The 20,957-nt window shown below is 34.6% G+C and overlaps 3 protein-coding genes across 4 annotated transcripts; 2 read left to right on the plus strand and 1 right to left on the minus strand.

The window, feature by feature from the left end:
* Nucleotides 1-1,357: 1,357 nt before the first annotated feature.
* On the plus strand, nt 1,358-6,268 carry LOC132312590 (peptidyl-prolyl cis-trans isomerase FKBP53-like). Of its 2 annotated transcripts, XR_009483299.1 has the most exons (8): nt 1,358-1,435; nt 1,554-1,627; nt 2,327-2,559; nt 2,761-2,927; nt 4,156-4,489; nt 4,678-4,884; nt 5,429-5,696; nt 5,937-6,268. XR_009483299.1 is itself a non-coding variant. In XM_059811012.1 (7 exons), the coding sequence occupies exons 1-7, from the start codon at nt 1,423-1,425 to the stop codon at nt 5,547-5,549; spliced, it is 1,149 nt and encodes a 382-aa protein (XP_059666995.1). In that variant the 5' UTR covers nt 1,358-1,422; the 3' UTR covers nt 5,550-6,268. The 2 variants fall into 2 exon arrangements, 1 of the variants encoding a protein (XP_059666995.1); XM_059811012.1 differs by having other exon boundaries at nt 5,429-6,268.
* Nucleotides 6,269-8,383: 2,115 nt separating this feature from the next.
* Nucleotides 8,384-10,603, plus strand: LOC132312591 (probable rRNA-processing protein EBP2 homolog). Its single transcript, XM_059811013.1, has 2 exons — nt 8,384-8,540; nt 9,442-10,603. The coding sequence occupies exon 2, from the start codon at nt 9,451-9,453 to the stop codon at nt 10,354-10,356; it is 906 nt and encodes a 301-aa protein (XP_059666996.1). The 5' UTR covers nt 8,384-8,540; nt 9,442-9,450; the 3' UTR covers nt 10,357-10,603.
* Nucleotides 10,604-14,181: 3,578 nt separating this feature from the next.
* LOC132312592 (65-kDa microtubule-associated protein 3-like) lies at nt 14,182-20,826 on the minus strand. The gene is made up of 13 exons (XM_059811014.1): nt 20,492-20,826; nt 18,736-19,239; nt 18,379-18,585; nt 17,674-17,925; nt 17,369-17,578; nt 17,118-17,273; nt 16,827-16,986; nt 16,583-16,734; nt 16,412-16,499; nt 16,135-16,208; nt 15,925-15,999; nt 15,560-15,839; nt 14,182-14,947 (listed from the first exon to the last, which is right to left on the minus strand). The coding sequence occupies exons 2-13, from the start codon at nt 18,886-18,888 to the stop codon at nt 14,487-14,489; spliced, it is 2,268 nt and encodes a 755-aa protein (XP_059666997.1). The 5' UTR covers nt 18,889-19,239; nt 20,492-20,826; the 3' UTR covers nt 14,182-14,486.
* Between the last annotated feature and the right edge of the window lie 131 nt (nt 20,827-20,957).

Here is a 20,957-nt window from a genome sequence, read left to right on the forward strand (position 1 = left end):
ATTTTTATAAAAATAAATTGGTCAAAATTAACTAACGAGGTAATTTGTTACAAAATTTTACTACATAAATTATAGGGGTTTATATGCACATACTAAATAACAAGATTGTTGCTGCACATTTGTTATATAACATATTTGTTTGCTTGTTTCTTCACTTTACCTTAATTAAATGACATAATTATAAGTAAAAATGTGAATGTTGAGATGGAGTTATGGCAAGACTATAAATGACAGAGTTATAAAATGACCACACTTGGGAGATAGTTAGAGTAGTATAAATTTTATTTAAAATTGGAGATAAAATGAGAGAAAAACGTTAAACGACAGAATTATAATAAAAAATGTGAATGTTGAGATGGAGTTATGGTAAGACTATAAATGACAAAGTTATAAAATGACCAAGCTTGGGAGATAGTTAGAGTAGTGTAAATTTTATTTTAAATTGGAGATAAAATGAGAGAAAAACGAGAAAGATGTTTTGGATGTGAACAAAAAAATATATTTAAATGCGGTAATAGTCCACGGAAGGTAATACTAGAAGAATAGGAAGGCAAAAGTTAAAATAAGTAGAGTGAGTAAAAAAAAATATGTGGTGTGACTAAAGCTTTTCCAAAGAGTCCTTCCATTAGTGGCAATATTAGCAGCATAAATAAATGAGGCAAGACATTTCACTTTGTGATCAATTAAACTTGAGAGTTGAAGAGAAGGTGGAGCATGATTGCATAATAACCAAACTCTACTCATTACAGAAGAATTGTAGTTACAAAAACATTGCCAAGAAGGAGCAATAAATATGATAAAATTTTAAGTGATAGTATTAAAAATGATAAACAACACTTAAAATATGATAAAATCAGTAGAAATGATAAGCAACACTTAAAATATGGTAAAATTTTAAGTGATAGGCATTAAAAATTCAAAAAGATATAAAAAATAATATTTATTTTTTAATTAATACTTGAAAACTTCAGTACTTAAAATTTAACTTTTAAAATTTTTAATATATAATTTTCAATTTGACTCACGCCATACTAAGAAGGTGTTCAAATCGTTATTGATAAGAGTCTTGGTCGTGGGAAAGATATTGGGCTTCGATGCTTAATCTTTTGGGCCATTCAGGGGTGTCTGAGTCGTTGTCGGACTCTTTTGGTCACAAAGCGTAAATATAATAGTAGTTTTAAGTTTTTTTTGGGTCAGATGACAGACATCAAACGGACCACATGCTTCGGCTTAGGCCGGCCCATTACACATCTAGTATCATAAATTACCCGAAATATTTCCTCTCCGGCCAGGTGTTATACGTAGACCTCGCTTTTCTGACCACGTTTCAGTGCTTAAGTACAGCCACGTGGCGTCCCTGATGTTCGGCGTTAGGGTTTAAAACACTGAGGGTTTTAGAGAAGCTCCAGTTCCACCCGAGGAATGGCGTTCTGGGGTTAGTTCCAGATCATTTCTTTAATTTTCCTTTCGTTTCACATGATTTCTCAGCAACCAAACATAGGATTTTACATTATTTTCATCGATACCGCATTTACTTTCGTGGTTCGTTTCAGGAATTGAAATTAAATCGGGCAGTCCGTACACTCATCGGTTCGATGAAAACCGAGGAAGGCTTCACGTATCTCAGGTTTCTTCACAAAGCTTCAATTAATTAAATATACGGTGCTTCAGTTTTTTGTTATCTAAATTCAATATTTGAATAGTTACAGATAACAAGAGATTAGGAATGCGTGTGTACACACACCTATAGACCTATTTTTGGCTTTGATTCATATATTTTGATATTCTAGGAATTGCTTCGACGAGACGGCCACTCATATATTTTTAGACTTCATTAAAGGCTAGTTAAAGTATTTTAGAATTTTCTTTTTTTATATTGGATATAAAAGACTACTGTGGTCTTATAATTTGGTTTTGTTTGTATAGCTTGATAATTTATGTTTTGTGATGATACTTGCTGCTTAACACTATTTGAAATTTGATTTTGGAAATAATTATTATAGTTTATTCAAAATTTTAATTGCGTGATATGGTCATTTATTTTCCAGAATTTTGGTTTATATATACATTTAAAATGTTCCTAAATTTTCTTTATTGTCAACTAGATTGTTCGTTGAGAATTCAAATTTTTATGTTGGTCACATGTTCAAGTTTTTTTTTTTTAGTAGGGGGATAGGATCATTTGAGGGTGTATAACTTGCAGTATGATTTTATAATTTTAAGTTTTAGAATATACCCAACTTTGCTACATCCTTTTCAGTTTTTTGAATTAGCAATTGAATCTAAATTAGCATTGCTCGACAATTTGTATCATGTGACGATTTAGGCAACATTAGGAAGTGGCTCATCGGCAAGGAAGAGCATAGTTCAGTGTAATGTCGGAGATGAGAAGCCAATTTACTTATGTTCTTTGTTACCAGAAAGACTTGAGACTTGCGCATTAAATCTTGAATTTGAGGAGTCCGATGAAGTGATATTTTCAGTTATTGGACCTGACAGTGTTCATCTCTCTGGTTTCTTTCTTCTCGGAAGTCAAGACAGCGTTACTGATGATTACGAGTATCCTTCTGATTTCTGATTCAATTGACATTTCTTTTTTCTCTCTGGAAAGATTCAATTGACTATCACATTATCACTATATTTTTTTTCCCAGTCAGTTTACTCTTAATGGGCAAATAATAGTATTAAGCTTTCCTTGTAATTGTGTTAATGGGGTCTGTTTTGTGATTTTTCTCTACTTTCCTTCACTATGACATGAAGTGATTTGTATGCTGAAGATATTGCTGATACAGAGACTGATGAATCTACTGATTCTAGTACTGATTCTACTGATTATAGTACTGATTCTACTGAAGATGATTACGGATATCACTTTTTTAATGATGATGTTGACATGTTCCCACCTTCACCTGTACATAATTGTGGAGGTATATCTCTTTTAATTTTTATGTATCTTCACATGATTCTGGCAAGTGATTCCTAGGTCTATTTTCCTTTCAGCTTATACTAGTTTCCAGCCTTCTCATAAAAAAATCCATAATTTGTCACTTACATATAATTTTGGTATGTGATTTTTTCAATATTAGCTACATTTTAGGAAATATGCTTTATACATTAAAAACTGGTGGAATAAAGTTTCGATTAGGTACAAGGACGAAACAAGTTAGTTGATTTTTTTAGCATGAATACCTCAACTAACGTCATTAATATTTGATTGTTATTGGAAAAATTAAGGATGACTCTGTAGATTTTGGCTTTTCATTACTACTCATCATGAGTGTCATCATTAGGCTTGTCATTTGGTTGGATACTGTTTTGAATATTATCTATTAAGTTGGATATAGTGAGGGGAAGTTGATCCAATTCCTAATGAACCTGATGTCCACTGGACTGAACTTGGATTGACCTCGATCCAATCCTACAAATGTACGTTTATACATTATTACATACATACAACTCTATAACAAGGCTTCATATACATTGTACTGTCTTTGTAATGTGATGTTTCCAAATAAAGTTATATAATACTTATTGTTGAGATTTCTAATCTGAGGTTGAATTATGAAGTTCTCTCTCCTTTTCTCTCCCTGTCCTTTGCATTTTTATTGATTGGACTAGGGTTTCTTTGGACATGAAGAATTGGTGGGTGTGCAATGTGAAGCTCTTTCCCCGTCTCTTGAGCTTTTCTAGATTTTTACTTTCATTGACGCTTCTGTGGCTACTTCTTAAGATTTAAACACCAACCAACCCACCCACAACCCCGCCCCGCCGCCCCCCCCCCCCCCCCCTCTCTCTCTTTATAATATTGAGGTATGATCTCTATATCTGAATCATCTCTTTTTCTTGTGTTTGTATTCAAAAAATTAAGTTTGATTTTCGGATTTCACTTAGTTTCGTATATATGGTCAAGGGAAAAAAAAAAACTGAAATTGCTTCCAGCTGAAGATGTGGTGATTCATATAAAATTACCAGTCATCTGTAAGCAGTTTTTATTTTTTTTATTTTTATAAATTATATCTTTGTTGTTCTCTTTAGTACAGAGGGTTATACGTTATTAAAGTCTGACTAGTTCCTTGTTATGTTGTGCTTTGTGATTTATATTAGCATCTAACTTCTGATCATTTTTCCTTGGGAAATTTCCTGGATTCATATTAGTGGTAATTGAGGAGATATTGGATGATGAGAAACCTGCTACTGAGAATCATACATCTAAACGACCAAAGAGAAAAGGTCAGCTAAGTGCATTTGGTGACAAAGGTATCTCACAGCAACAAATTGTTATCGGGAGAGGTACTAGTTTCCCAATCTTGGAAAGTGAAGATGAAGATGGTTTTGCAACATCTTCCCCTCGTAAGGACAAAGCAAAAGTTATGAATACCAAGGGAACAAAGGAGAAAGGCAAGAGAAAAAAGGCGAAAGATGATTCTGATCGTGTTAAAAGTTTGAAAAGAAAAGTTGATGCTATCATTCAAGATGGTGAACATGCAAGGTAATAAATCTGCCCAGGTACAGTATTTGATGAAAAACTAGTAACGGGTTCATTTTGAGTTGTTTCTGGTTTGTACTATTATCTGTGGACCTTGATCTCCAGTTAGGTTAGTCTTGAGAACAGGTCGCTTAAAGATTTTTTCATTTGTTATTTTGTTTCTGTTCTCTTAGTGCATCTCTTGAAAGCAGGTTAACTAGCCAACAGTTTGATTCTCCCCTTGCAACAACTGAAGTAGTTCCTGAAAACGATGTTAAGCAAAAGAAGAAGAAGAAAAAGAAGAAAACAAGGGGCAATGAGGAGAAATCGAGAGATAGCCAGACTGTAGAGGCAACTACCAGGGACATGGACCAGGCTCCACCTGTCGGAGAACACGATGAGCATCAAACAATTGAAAAGTGAGTTCTGTCATTCTCTCCTTTAGAATCCTGAAGGTAGTAAAATACCAAAATGATATTTGTCGAACATTGTGTATGTAATATACCAGTATCTGTATTACGATTAATCAAGTAATCAAGAGCCAAATTCTCAGTTCAACTAGTACTATTGATACTAGCGATGCCTTATAGTAGTCAAAAGTAAATAAATAACAATGCCTTATTGTGATTGCCAAATTGTCAGTTCAACTAGTACTATAGTACACTAATGAAAAGAAACAAACAAATAAATTAACAAGGCCTTATTGCAGCCATATGAAGTTATCTACATAAAATTCCACCAAAATCGTTGCTTTCTTATTTCTTAATGAACTGCATCCTTCCTCTCTCTGTGCGCTTTTTTTTTTAGAGCAGACACTAAGATAAGAATTTCAGCCTTCATGTGTTTATGTTCTGAACTGTGTTTATGTTTGTTAGATGAAAGCTTTATGTATCAGGGTTGATCATGATGCTATAATTATGTTTATGTTAATTACATGTGTATTTTTGTTCGATATTTGTTCAGAAGTTGTGACACTGCTGATGAAAACCACTCCCGCGGGAAGAAAAAAAAGACCACAAAGAAAGAAAAAAAGACCAAGAAGAAAAAAAAGATCAAGCCTGAATGCAAATATGGATCGCACTGATACAACCTAGAATCAATCCAAGACACAGGAGAAAAAGAAGCCAAGCCAAATCGGGTGAGGTCCTTTCTTAATGGAGAGCTAGGAGTTAAGTGTGAGACCTCTGCAAGGGCCAACAAGAAATAGGCCAATTCAGCAGCTTTTACTCGGGTAAAAGTAACGTATAGTATTTGAGAAAATACAATACACATCAATTAAAAATTCCGTTTATAGCGTCAAACATGACTTGATTTAGAAGGAACCACTTTGTGCTTATCTATCCAGAAATGTTTATTGATTAAGCATGGATCTCTCCCTCCCTCCCCCCTCGTGTTTGTCTAATTGCATGCATCTGGTCATGTATATGTTATTGCCTTTGTAAGAATATCTTGTTTTATTATATATATACAGGCTTGAGGTGCTGGTGAGTGGTGGCACGATGCTATCAAAATCATGTCTGGTGTTTGAAGTTGATTTGGTAGATGTCTATTGGTCACCTCCTCTAATGTATTAGAGATTTCCTTCTTCCCATTTGGGATACCTTAATGCTTTATAAACCAGTAGTTGAATATGGTCTTGAATCTTTTCATTTTGATTCTCGTCATGTAAAATGGTTTTGTTGGTTATCATAAGCCTGAATTCGGAGTTGTTTGTAACAGAGTATTCATGCGAGCAAAGGTTTTACTGTAAAAACTGGTGCATTTCAATGCTGCCAAATGGAATTAAGAGTATGTATTGCTGAATACTCCAATAACTGATTTTAAGAAGATTGTGCTGATTGAATGTGGGTAATAACTTGTGCTCTCAGAACACTAAGGTCTTGCATATCAAATGATGTTTCACCTTTCACTTAAAAATCATGCACTCTGCTTAATACAATACAATTTCATGGTAGTGTACTATTTTTTTGTTCTTTTTCGTATTTGCTTTTATTTGGCTGAGCAGCTTAGTAGCAACTAGCAAGAGATTAATAATTTAATTATTTGATCTTGGTTAACTACGTTTAATCTCGATTGTGTTATCTTGTAATATTATAGGAAAAAATGATTCAAACTAAAATATAAGGTGCATCTTTGAGACCAAACTGTCACTCCTAAGGTCACTTGAGTTGAACTGCACATAATTTGCTTTGCATTCATGAGACCGGTTTTTTTTGGTGCGGCCAAACCAAATGAAATGACCTTGAAAATGGTTAGAAGTTTAGGCTTCGTTTGTTTAGATGTAAATTAATTTTAAAAAAATATTTTTTTTTTATTTTCTGGTGTTTGATTGTCGTTGTCATAAATATTTTACGAAAAAATAAAAATAAAAAAAATTTGAAACTTAATAAAAGTAACGTACTCATTATTATTTTATACGTCTCGTGTCCATCTGATACGATCCCACCCTCAACCTACACTTTTACCGAACATCAAAAAAGCAAAGATAAAAAAATATTTTACTTGAAACGTCAAAACAAACATAACTTCAATAAATAAACATAACCTTAATAAATGGCATTTTGGTTACCTGGTTTACCATCTTGTAAACTAGTTGAGGGGAATTATTATATACATTATTTCAAATGAAATGAACGAAAAAATAGTCGAGTTTATATATCTTGTCAAAAGCTCTAGTATAAGGATCATGAGGGAACAAATTCTTAAAATCATGATCGTCAAAATAGTATATGTTTTGGCAAGTAACAAGCACACCATTCACAAGCTTATTTTTTTTTTCTTTATGCTATAGGTAGGAAGGAAAGAAGAGGGGTAAAAGGAAAATAAAAAGGAAAGAACAATTTTTTTAGTTCGGTAGAGATGATATAAGGAAAAAAAGAATAATAGAAAGGATTTTCACAAATTTTCATCTGCAGGGTTAAAAACAAGTGAGTCTATTATATAAGTTTTAAATTACTACATCATCCTTTATAAACATTTAATAAATCTTATAAATAAAGTAAGGGATGAGTTTAATGGTAAAAACAATTTAAAAATTTCCTTTTATCTTATAGATCAAACAAAATTATAATTTTTTCTATTTTCTTCCATCCAATCGAACAAAAAGAGAGAAACAGTTAATCTCTTCGCTGGGATGTCTCAGTCATCCTTTATTCCCTCCCTTCCATTCAAAATTTTTCTTCCTACCTAACGGAGCATTAGGGACTAAACTCTCACTTGACTTTTAGGAATAGAAGAGATACTATTCGACTACAAGACCATTATACTATTCGACTACAAGACCATTGCTTTTGGAGGTAGAAGCGATAATATTAAGTTACATTGGTAATAAGATGAGTATTTAGTATTAAAAATTTGGGCAAGTTCATTTAAATTTTCAATTTAAACATTTTGATAGAATTGTTTAACCATCAAGCTGAGAAGTCTTGTCTCAACTTAAAAAAATCCAACCCCTTCTAAGTGGAATTTATTATTATTATTATTTTGTTTTTTCTTTTGGGATCCTTGTTATGGAACTCACTTAAAAAAAATAAAAAATAATAATAATAAAATAAAACATAAATTATTTCAATTTGCATCATCCTTAAGATGCTAGGGATTCCTAAAAGATATAAAAAGGAAAAAGAAAAAAAGGAACACCACAAGAATGCAGAGAAATGGAATAGTGCGTGACCAAAAGTGCCATCCGTGCATTTTAAAACAGGAAAAAAAAAAAAAAAAAAAAAAGAAAAAAAAAAGAAAAAGAAGAAGATATAAAAGGGATCAATGTTATATATTTATTTTATTTTTCAAACTAAATTAATTGGTTATTTCCTTCACTTTTTGGGCCCCTAGCCCGTTTTCTAGAGAAACAGTCAAGCCTTTCTCCAACATAAAGATTTAAAGCCCACTTTAAGGCCCAATCTCAAACAAATGTTAAAATAAGCATCATCAAAATGAAAACCTAGGTCTGAGGTTTCAACTCGCGAGGCGACCTGGCGAAGCGAGCAGCGAACAGTAGCGCGACCTGGTTAACTTCCGACAACCTCAGCGAGTTGCCGACGACTCTAAATACTTCCATTGAGCTGTTCTCGAGGTATATCTTGCTCTTTCCTCTGTACTCTTCTTCTTCTTCTTTTTGATTTTTTTTTTTTTTTACTTATTCTTTGTTTAAAATCGATAGAAGCTTTCTGTGATTTTTGTTTCTTCTTTCTGGGTTTTTGTTGTAAGGAGTCTATGAGCATTTTTTTCTTCTATATGATTGTATACAAGTCAGATTTAGTTTCTGGGCAAGTGTTAATTTTTAATAATTTCTTAAGTTCTTTTGTTCGCTGCTGGACTGTGTTAGTCAAATTTAGATACATATTCTCACACATGTCACTCAAATTCATCAATATTTCTTGGATTTTCCTGGGTTTCGATCAAACAATCTTTTTCTTATCTTGAACGATTATTTGCTGAGGGGAGGATCTGATTGGTGGGATATTTTCAAGTTTCTTCTTATGCTAGAGGTTTTAATTGATCTGCTGGCTTCAGGCACCTATTTGCTCTCTTTGTGTGAATTTCTATATGTTTTTGTAGTCATATTTAATATGTTTATTTTGAGGCTAATAGAGCGGAATAGAAACATGAGATTCATGTAGCCAGCCCCAAGTAGTTGAAGAAGGCTTGGTTGTTGTTGTTGTGTTCAATATGTTTATTTCATGCTTATTCTATCTTACTTTAAATTGAAATCTAGTGTTTTTTCTTTCTCAATTTGTAGGATAGTTTTAACTTTTAACCCCTCATTGATGCCTATAATTTGGTTGGTCCTAAAATTTTATCTAGGTTTAGGGTCTGTTCCATAACAAAAGGGGCGACTTTTGCATTCTCGAATTAGATATGAACAGACTCACAAAGAAACTGTGATTGAAACGTGTGTTATGTTTTCCTTGAAGAACAAATGATATGTTTTCGTGTTCTAATTGTAACAGTAAATTGTATTTTGATTTTAATAGGTTTATTTGATGGGGGTTCTCGTTGAAGATCCGGTACTGTCTGATGATGATATACTGAACGATGTTGGAATGGGAGATGTTAATGTGGAGGCTTCGGAATCTGAGTCAGAATCAGAAGAAGATGAAGATGTGAAGTTGACTGAACCTTCAAAGACCTCTATATACAACAGAGACGGTCTGCTTGATAAACTTGACGATATTAGGTGGCCTGAGAATGTGGAATGGATCCACAAGCTCTCCATTGATATTGATAGAGAGCAAGAGGTGGACGTGAATGATGACCTGACACGGGAGCTTGCTTTCTATACACAGGCATTGGAGGGTACACGGCAGGCTTTTGTGAAGTTTGATTCTGCGAGGCTTCCTTTTCTCAGGCCTTCCGACTATTATGCTGAGATGGTGAAAACTGATAATCACATGGAGAAGGTTAAGGGCCGGCTCTTGTCAGAGAAGAAGAAGATTGAGGAGGCTGAGGAGAGAAGAAAAGCGAGGGAGGCAAAGAAAATAGCTAAAGAGGTTCAGGCTCAGAAGATTAAGGAGAGGTCTAAGCAGAAAAAAGATGAGATAGAATCTGTTAAGAAGTGGAGGAAGCAGAGGCAGCAGAGTGGATTTGCCGGGGGTGACGAAGATGGTGAGATGGGTTTTAATTTCGAAGATGGAAAAACATTTGAGAGGTCAAATAAGAAGAGGCCATGGGTGGCTCCTGGAGATCGCTCTGGAGGGAAGGCAAGACAAGGTGGTGGCAAGGGGAAGAAAGGAGCAAATAAGATGAAAAAGGGTAGGGACTTCAAAGATTCTAAGTTTGGTTTTGGAGGAAGGAAAGGTATGAAGAAGCAGAATACAGCTGAGACCACAAATGATTTGAGAAGCTTCAACAAAAATGATTCCTCAGGAAATAAGAAAAGGAAGAGGTGATCCATTTTCTTATGGTTTGTTCTCTTTGACTGTTAGAAGGATGAGTAAAGTAAAGAGGGCAGCTTACGGAGTTTACTGTGGAAGATCTACAGCCTTTTATTAATAGGTTGTTGTAACCTATTGAGCTTTTTTGGTGATTTTAAGCTATGTGAGACTGAAAGTTGGATTTTCTATTTAATTGTGCTCGCTTTGAAGTTTATATATTTCCGTTTTTGATTACATATAATTTGAAGCAGAGTTTTGCTGATATTGAATTAGTCTTGTATTTATGACTTGATTATTTCTTCTGCATAGGGGAGGTATGAATGATACTTGAACTGTCTCATATTTTGTCTACTTGTCTATGAGTTGATAGAGTAATATTTATTCCTAGCTAATTCAACTTGGCCTAGAATTTGTTTAGGGAGATCAGATATGCATGTCAAGCATCTTGTACTCTCTGTGAACATGTTGGATTGTTTACTTCTATTATTATTATTATTAGATTGGTGTAGTTATTCTTATTAAAATTCAAATTACAGTAGTTATATTTATTGAAATTCGAATTGCTGTTGTTATTCTTATTCAAATTCATGAGTACAAAATTGCTATTTCTGATATACAAAATTCATGAAGCTATTAATATTAGTACTTTGTCACTTTAAATGTCAGTTTTTGTTCATTTGTTCGATGTTGCGGTTGGTATTGTTACAATTTTTTCCCATTGTTATCATTACTACCACTGTTATTCCCTGTTAGATGGGGTTGATGTATCATTGGCCCGAGCGGGTAAGGATGTTCTGTGGATTGCCTTAAAAGTTATTTTCCATCTGGTCATCCATCTTCTGGATCCCATCTCCACACATTGAACCAAAAGCTGATCCCTTAACAAGAGTGATATGTGTTCTTCATAGCCCCTTAGCCTTGACATGTTTTCCCATCTAGATGTTGAGCAATGTCATAAGGTGAAAGTTACTGAAATATTTCAGCTCACTTTTCGTTTCCCCATCGGGGTTTGTGTTTCCTGTGTATTGTTGAGAGCAGGCCCTCCACGCTTATTATAAGGTCTCTCTGTTGCTTAGAGAATCAATATGAGCCCAGATTTCTTTGAGTAGATATAATCTCAGCTATACTCTAATTTTCCATCAAAAGAGAGCTCTTTCGTGGATCTGAAAGGATGTGCCAAAGATTTCTGTGTTGTTGCCCGAGTTAGTCTCCTTGTACGTCTAGAGGCAGCTTTGTTAGCACTTACAGATTGGTAAGAAGTGCTGCTAGAGGCAGCTCTTTTTGTACATAAGATGGGTGTTCCTCAATGTGCATTATCTGGGGTGAGCTGGGAATAGATATATTCGGTGCGCTGGGGGGGCACTCGTGAGCTGGGTAGCCTGAATGCTCAATGAGTCTCTTTTGATCAAAGTAAAGTGAAAAAAGGTAAGCACACTACTGCCTATGAGGACATGTGTTAACAGCCAGATGTTCACTGAAAGGAATTGTTCATGAGGATATAATATATCAAAATCTTGCCAGTTTGTTATTTATTTAACCACGGCTTTAGCAGAATGAATAGAAAAACGGAAAGGCCATGTTTGTACTCTCCCTCTCTGTCTATGTCTATGTGGATATTGGTGTCCTGTACTAGGTATCCTTCACTTTTTATTTTCTCTCCAATCCAACTTTTCATTAATTTGATTTAAGTTTCTCCACTCTGGATGTGTGATCATGTGAATTTGACCCACTGGTTCATATGCTACCGACCCTTTTATGCTAGGGATATTTATATCATTTTTCCAAAAGTATCCTTCATACTTAAATCACTATTTTTGTGTATTTAATTTAATTTATTTTATTTTATTTATTTTCACGGTGTTCTCCCTTTTGGGTGAAAGTAATCCCCATGATCATGAGGTGTGGTTGTTCGCCGCACATTTGTAGGTTAGTGTGAAAAATATAATTGGTTTTGGGGAAGAAATCAATCAATTTTACCAATTCCTATAAAAAATTTGACCAGACCTATACTCAATTCCCTCCCCTCTTTGAGGATGAGAGGTTATACCATTAAAATTGAGGCCATTTAGTGTCGTATAATAGTAATTAATAATAATAATAATAAAACTTTACCATATTTATTTATCTTTATTGAAGTATATTATTTATAGTCTCTTTACTGTAAGTACTTGATCATGTTATTGTGTATACTTCGAATATGTAGAAACAGCAAACAGAATTTTATCAAAGCGAAACCTTTGTCCTCCTTGCACTATTTAAGCCACTTCCTAATTTGTAAATGGTAAAAGTGAAGTTAAAGAACAAAAATAATAAGAAAACGGTGAGAAAAAAAAAAACAGAAAAACACTCCTAAATATGAGTTATGTGATGTCATTGTTGTTGAAATTAGATGGCATAAGAAACTGAGTAGCCATGTGAGGTTCTTTGGTGGTTACAAAGACTTTGATTAAACAATAAAGAGAAGCTCCACATTTCAGTTGTGATGGAAGCTTCACAAATTCATTGATACATTAATGATTAAACAAAAACATATAATAAGTCAACCCATTTCAGCTTTCACACCACACTTCATTAATTTAATCCTTCAATGAGCTACAAAGGCTTCCTAACTACACTTTTTTCTCATCCAAACAAGCCTTTAAAAAGGCTTAACACATCCTCATTCTGCTCACACACCAATAATACCTCTCAGCTGACTCTCTCAACCTCCTATCTTCTTCATTGGAAATATTCTCTTCTTTTCCTAGCTATCTCCAGCCTCCTGTTGTTAGTCATTGGAATTTTCCTCCCCTTCTTTTCCTTCCCAAAACCATGTTTACTTCCACAATTGAGTTGATCACTCTGGCCACTTCCAATTCTCTTCTCGTCTTTTGTTTCTGCAATTTTATTATCGGCATTCTACTCTTAGGTGGCTCAAAACCCACCTCTCATCATGATCATGTGACTTCCCATCCAACTGTTGACAGCAGGAAGAGGAATGACATAAATGGATCGAATGAGAGATCCAAGAATAACATAAATGGATCAAATTCTAGAAGTTCATTTGGCAAGAACAACGCGACAATTGGAGCTAGCACTCCATCAAATGTCAACAGAGCAATCATGATACATGATGACGAAGTGAATGACAACGAAGAAGATGATGAGCTGAGAAGGAGAGTGGAAGAATTCATCGATAAGATTAACAGAGGCTGGAAGGCAGAGAAGTTGAGGACATCTCCACTAGTCTGAACATAGTTTGATGTAACATCTAGCCAAAACAATGTAATGTGTTTTTGTAACTATGAAGGGACTGTACTGGAATGAAATTTTGATTCAGTCAACGACCTTAGAATTGGAGTTTGAAATGATTAAAACGACGTATAATTTCATTCCATGTTATCTTTCTGGAGGGTGAACTTGTTTAAACATAGAACTTTTGTACTTCGAATAGTTCAAATGAAGAATATGTGAGCAGTACATATTTGATAATAGAATGCTTTGATTTATTTAAGTTCTTTTTTGGTACTCTGTCACATGGATAAGGTAAGAAAGTGAGAAAACAAAAGTTAAAGGCATACTAGGTGGGTAATGACAGATTCCTTCTTTTCATTTGGTTGATTATTTATTTAGGTATCCTTAACTAAGGCTCATCTTTAATCAAGTTTCATTTTCCTGGGTACTATATAGTGTGTGCGTGCATATATGTAATGTGTGTGTGTGTGTGTGCATATATGATACAGGATTTCAGATCAAATTGATGTTTTGGGAATACTTTTAGAAATCAAGGACTAATTTAACCATTCAACTACTTTAGCTGGTACAAGATCTTCAAGAATGTGTTCTCATGATACGACGAGCTGGTGATAAATCAAAACTTTACTGTCCGCTGTACTACATACAATCACATCAAACCATCTTGAACATGTTCTCATGCCAACAGTAAGAGTCAATCGGAACTATAAAGAGAAGCTCACATTCAACAAAGAAAGAACAATTCCAACAACCTAGTCTACATTCAGTGCTCGTAGACTATATACACCTTAGAGAAGCCAATTATAATTGACTTATCACCATCTCAAATCCCGAGGTTTAAACAAATACAATAAAAGCATTCAGTAACAACAAAATATGATTTTCGCAATCGCTCCAAAGTTGGTAAGAAGTTAAACTTGTACCAGTGTCTTTAGGTGTGTTCTAGGAAGAACAAATCCAGCTCTTCTTTCCTCGAAGGAGTATTCAATTTCTTCGACTTGATTAGCACTGTAAGGGACCAGAGGAGAAGGAGCTGGGGTCGTGGTCGTCTGCATTGGAACTGATACTGTTGAAGGTGTAGTGGGAATAGCAAATGGCATTGCTTTAGGAGTCCTGTTTTCCTCCTCTTCTGGAGAAATTGTTTTCAAAGGTGTAGTGAATGATGCATTGTTAATTGGTGGAAGTGCTTTCTGTAACGTATCACTATGTTTTCTGTTCAGATCTTCCAATAAATTTGTTGCATTGGACTTCGACGATTCTGTGGACGAGATTGGTGAGAAGGGCTTTCGTGTTGACTCTACTCCACGAGCATTTGCTGCACTAAAAGAGTGTTTTCTTACAGGGAGACCAGCAATGTCCAAGCCTCTCCTACCTAAATTGAGCAGGTTAAAAAATATAACATTATCCATAATACTTGAACTGAGGCTGTCATGTATGTTCTCATAAAACAGGAAACATAATTTAGAGTGCATTGACAATGGCCAACTCTTCTTCCTATACAAACCATTAAATAAAAACGAAAAACTCAACAATACAAAAAAAAAAAAAAAAATGGAAAAAAATAAGTACATGTTTAGATAGCACATTGAATAGTACTGAATCTATAGATTAAGGTTGTTTGTCAGGTTTTCATTACTCTGTTTGGGTCAACTATTCGTTTACAGGTTTTCTTCATGCACAGTTCAAGTTTGAACTGCCAAATTTAAGAATGAAGGTTGAAGTCCGAAAGCAGCCACTTATTTAATAACATTGTTAAAAAAATTAAAAAAAAAAAAAAATTCAAGTTACTCGATTAACAAGCTAAATTTAATACCTAAATTTATCATATCTAACCAAATAAGAGAGAAGACAGTTGCCAAGTTCTTTAAGTTTTTTTTTTTTTTTTCCCCTCGTTAAGATAAATTAAAAAAAAAAAAAAAGGGTGAATCCAGACAAAACCCTTTACCTAAAAATAAACCGGACATTTTAGTTCCAGGAAAATTACCAGCTGATAGAGCTGCAAAACCATCATCTTGGTGGTGATTCAATCGGTCATTTTGTTTCTTCTTTGTTTGACGTGTATTGGGAGTAGCTTTTGTGGGGTGCAGAGGATCAGCTTTAGGAGTTTGTAGCATTACTCCTCCAAGGGAAAGTCTTCTATTGCTTGCTCCACCAGTTGACAATCTAGGACCTTTTTTTCCACTCTGGGGTTTCATAGGACTTGGTTTTGATCCAAAAAGTGCCTCCTGTTCTGCTATTAACTGCTCCTGAAGTTTCTTCTGATCCTGAAATAGATGAATAATTTGTGCACATGCCATAATTAGACAGAATTTATGAGTAACCATATTGAGTAAAATAAGAGCTCCATACCCTCTGCCTTTTGCGTTCTTCCTCTTTTTCTTGCCGTAAAATAGTATATTCTTCAAGCATAGAAAGAAGTCGAATCTGGACAATAACAGATAACAGAAAAAAATACAAATAAATTTGTTTGAAACAGCCATTTAGAGCACAGAGTAAACATCAGTTGGAACTTACTTGTTATAAAATCAAATATTCAGTAATTAATAAAGAAAGACTTACGCCATCATAAGTGAACTCAGTGCCTCTCTCATTCTCCCATGCTGTGGTTTTTGAAGCCAACGCCTCCACCATTCCTGTTAGATAACAATGCAAACCAATGTAGGTTAAAATTAATATGTAAATTTTACAGAAAGCAACATATATAAAAGTTTATCAAAAAATGCATGTACATCTCTAATTAGACCAAAAGGAACCCAACTTTCATCTGTGATGTCTACATCTCTAATTGACGGTTCTACCAAATGATGGCTGCTGACCTACATTATGTGTTGTGTACCTGGAAGTTTATTAACCAAAGCACGAGCTTTCTCAGCGCGCTTCAAAGTAAGATGAGCACCTCTTCCAGCATTATATCGGTTTTCATCCTGAACAAGCATCAGGATTGACAATTAAGCAAGGATATGCTTATTTAATTAACAAAAAATTAGCACAAAGATGAAGCACCAACCCTGTTATACTCCTCAAGCCAACACTCCTCATCACATACAGCCAACCATTTCTCAACCTTTTCCAGTATTTCTTTCCTGCTAAACGCTTCCTCTTTTACTTTAGAAATTTGGAGCTCCATTTCTTCAAGGACACAACCAGGATCCACAGCTCCTGTATTTAAGAAAGTGACACAAAGTTAATGACATCATAGAAATGTTAATGACTTAATAGTATTAGTCTTCTCTTATATACTAGTTCAATACCAGACTCAATAGCTTCAATAGCCATATCCATGGCACTATCTGATTCAGGAATCATATGTGTCTTCCTACAAATCTCCTCCAGCTCTGACCTTTTCTTCAAAACAAGCTCTTTCATTTTGCTAGCCTTCAGCTCTTCCAGCCGAGACACCTCTGCCTCAACCTGCAAAATAAATTTACTTTTCTTTCATTTCCCTAAACAGACCTTTCTGCCGCCTAGCAGATGTAAATACTTTGAGAAGTAAAGAAAACAAAATATCAAAATGACCTATTTTCAGAGATTCCTTGACTCACATAACTAATGAAGTCCACGGAAAGCATGTTGGGCTCTGTTATCTCATGTTCTGAAGCAGCTATGTTACAGGTAACATGCTGAAACATCTGTTGCTCTTCAATAGGTGTATCCATCAATGTCCATAGCTCCAACATGGAAGTTGCAAGATCTTGAAGCTGCCACAGTTTGAAAAGTTAATAAGGTCTACAAATTAGAAAGAAAAAGAAAGAATCTGCTAAAAGTATGGAAACTAATTTAGAACACTATTTACCTGCTGCATCCTCTGTTTTTTAACCTCCCGCAACCTTTCTATTACTGTTGCCAACTGCTCAATCGTAGCATTACTTATGTTCTTTGATCCTTCAGAATCAACTAAACTGGGATGAACCTCAGTAACCATCTGATTGAAATCCATACCAAGCACTAAGCACAGTGAATTCAAAGTATTCAGGTGGTCCAGAACCTGCTCCATGCGATCACTCTGCATGTAAAGAAACATTAGGAGAAGTAAGGCAGGGAATTTTTTCAGAACTGATGATGATACAAAAACAAAAATAATATAAAGAATATTATTACCTTTTCCTTCTGAAGTGCATGCAGCTCTCTGTGCAATTCTTCTAGCTTTCTTAAAGACAAATCAGTTTCATCCACAATAGTGTTGGAAAGAGTATATTCGGAGGAACTATAAATCTCATTTGATAACTTCTGTGTCTGCTCTAGAACTTCGACAAATTGATTCTTTCTTTCACATTTCCTCTTCCGCATCTCCTCTAGTTGTGGAATAATGGTTTTAAGCTCTTCCTTCAAGCTTCCAGGACTTTGATCAGACTGAAGATGATGAACATTTTGGACATGGTTCAGAAGAAATAATAATAATAATAATTCATTTGTTTATCTATTTGTTTTACTTCAACAGACTTTTTCTATGTCTGAGTTTTAGGTCAAGACCATAGGTTTAGACCTCATTAATTCTTGTACGTTCTTTTAACACATTATTGGCACCATAAGTTTAATTTCTTTCGCCATTTTTATCTAGTATAAGCTATTATTAAGTATATTTTAACAGTCATGGCACCACTTGACCGTGGCAGTAACATGCATCACATTCTATTAGAGTTTCATATACTTTAGTAACTCTATTGTGATATAACATTAAATACCAGATCATAATTTTTAACGATTTTAAGAAACTGAAACCACATTGAGTTCAAACTGTTTCCTAAGAAATGTGGCAGTCTTTGAAATCTTCTGAGTCATATTTTATATTACTTTAATACCGACCTGCCTAATATGTACTGGTCGCTCCCCCATTGCGGAACAGATGGCTGCAAGTTCTGCTTCAGAATCAGCAATTGCCTGTCGTAGCTGAGCTCTACATCGGTTCGCCTGGTCTACCTTTCTTCTGTATACTTCCAGACACTCTTGTTCAAGCTCGAGAAGCATTCTGTCTCTTTCGGTGTCGTTTTCCCCAACTTCATCCCATATTATCTGATTTTACCAATAAATCGGGAAAGTATTATTATTGCTCTCTCAATGTAAGTATATAAAAGAAACAAGTTCAATGATGTGCTTCAATGGGCAAAAAGAAACAAGAAATAAACTGTCGAGGAGCCATAAATCAAAAGTTCATAAACAAACCTGGAGTTCATATAGAAGAGATCCACATGTTGTTTCCAATTGCAAAAGTGGGTCGTTTTGAAGATTAGACATATTGATGCAATTGTAACTGTCAATAACAATTGTCTCTATAAGAACATCCAGAACAGAATGCACTAGAAAATAGTAAAACATTAGGTTGATCCAACAGAAAAGTAAAATGTTCAACTTTTAGCACAGAAGACCTTAACAAGAAATTGAACACCCTATTTTTTATGGAGCAAAGGCCTCTAAAGTTAATGAAAAAACTGATGTTGCGTCCCGAATTGGTGCTTTGGATTTGGGATTGGAGGAAATTCAATTCAAAGTTTTAACTAAATTTCTTCCAATTCCAAATCTAAGCCGCTGATTTGGTGCTCCCAAACATAGCATGATGATCATTTGGGGTTCATATGAAGACAACAAGTCATATGGGGCACATCACATGTTGTTTCCAATTGCAAAAGTGGGTCGTTTTGAAGATTAGACATATTGATGCAATTGTAACTGTCAATAACAATTGTCTCTATAAGAACATCCAGAACAGAATGCACTAGAAAATAGTAAAACATTAGGTTGATCCAACAGAAAAGTAAAATGTTCAACTTTTAGCACAGAAGACCTTAACAAGAAATTGAACACCCTATTTTTTATGGAGCAAAGGCCTCTAAAGTTAATGAAAAAACTGATGTTGCGTCCCGAATTGGTGCTTTGGATTTGGGATTGGAGGAAATTCAATTCAAAGTTTTAACTAAATTTCTTCCAATTCCAAATCTAAGCCGCTGATTTGGTGCTCCCAAACATAGCATGATGATCATTTGGGGTTCATATGAAGACAACAAGTCATATGGGGCACATCTGAAAATGAATTTTATTTTTTTTTTTAATTTTTTAATTTTTTAATTTTTTTTTTTTTTTTTTTTGTGACTTTTAGGTCTGGTCCGTGCTAATTCATCAACTGAGAAAGAAATTTCTCTATGTTCCCCACGAACCTCATACAGTTTACCTAGCCAATTAAAAAAAAAAAAAAAAACTACTACCTCACATTTGTAAGTGCCCAGAATTGTTCTCCTACATCTGGCCTATGAACTATTAAATTTTTTTTTTTTTTTTTGAAGCACAAGGAATCAATAAAAAACCATCTAATGTTTCTGATGAAACAATTCCACATATCTTGTCAAATTCAAGCATTGGTGTTGTTTAGTTGTATATATGATACTTATGTCATGTTTCTGATGAAACAATTCCACATATCTTGTCGAATTCAAACATTGATGTTGTTTAGTTGTATATATGCTTATTATGTGAGATATTGGTAAACCTTCTAAACCCTAGTTCAGCTTCCATAGTTGGAACCCACTACTGAATAGAAAAATCTAAATCACTGCAGGTTATACATAGTTCGGTTTTTATTTTCAAATTTACAATTATGAACACTAAACCCATTCACCCGAAGTCATTATCATTTCATATACAAAACACAAACACACACAATTCATAGAATGCGAACTATACTATTTTTATTTTTTATTTTTTTAGTTTCTCACTCAAACTACTTTTTTCACGACAAAACCTTTTCATCTCCAAGAGCTTGTGACAGGGAAAAAAAAAAAAAACAAATCCAGCTGAATTGACTAATTCGATCATTTCAGGAGAACCAAACAGCACCGATTTCCTTAATTTACTCTAATAACTCAACAATCAAACATAAAAGAAAACAAATCAACTACTACAATAAATTGGAGATCAGGAGACAAACCTGAGCAAGCGATCTTGCAATTGCACCCAAAATTATGTTAATTATTAGACGAATCCTTCTATCTGAGAGATCACAGGGTTCAAACTTGATGAGAGAGAGGAATTGAGAGATCACAGGGTTCAAACTTGATGAGAGAGAGAGAGAAAGAGAAAGCTAGATGAGAGAGAGAGAGAGAGAGACAAGACTTTTAAGAATTCGACCGTTGATGATGAGCGTTTGTGATTGGGGTTTTATGAGGAGGGTTTGAGTGAACGAGAAATATTTGAATTTCAAATGACCAGGATACAAACGTCACCGGCTGTGATGTGGATAATGTAACGAGCGCTTCAAAACCCTTCCTGTACAAGGTTAAAGAGAACAACGGCGAAAAACGTTAAAATTACCAGAAGTCTTACAAAACTTTCAACGGACCAGATCAACTACCGGTTCCGGCTCGAACCCAAATCCCACACCGTTCAGATTAAAA

The sequence above is a fragment of the Cornus florida genome, unplaced genomic scaffold (genome assembly GCF_030987335.1).
Source record: "Cornus florida cultivar Cherokee Brave unplaced genomic scaffold, ASM3098733v1 CherokeeBrave_3.0.0_Hap2_Chr06, whole genome shotgun sequence".
In the NCBI taxonomy this organism is placed as follows: domain Eukaryota; kingdom Viridiplantae; phylum Streptophyta; class Magnoliopsida; order Cornales; family Cornaceae; genus Cornus; species Cornus florida.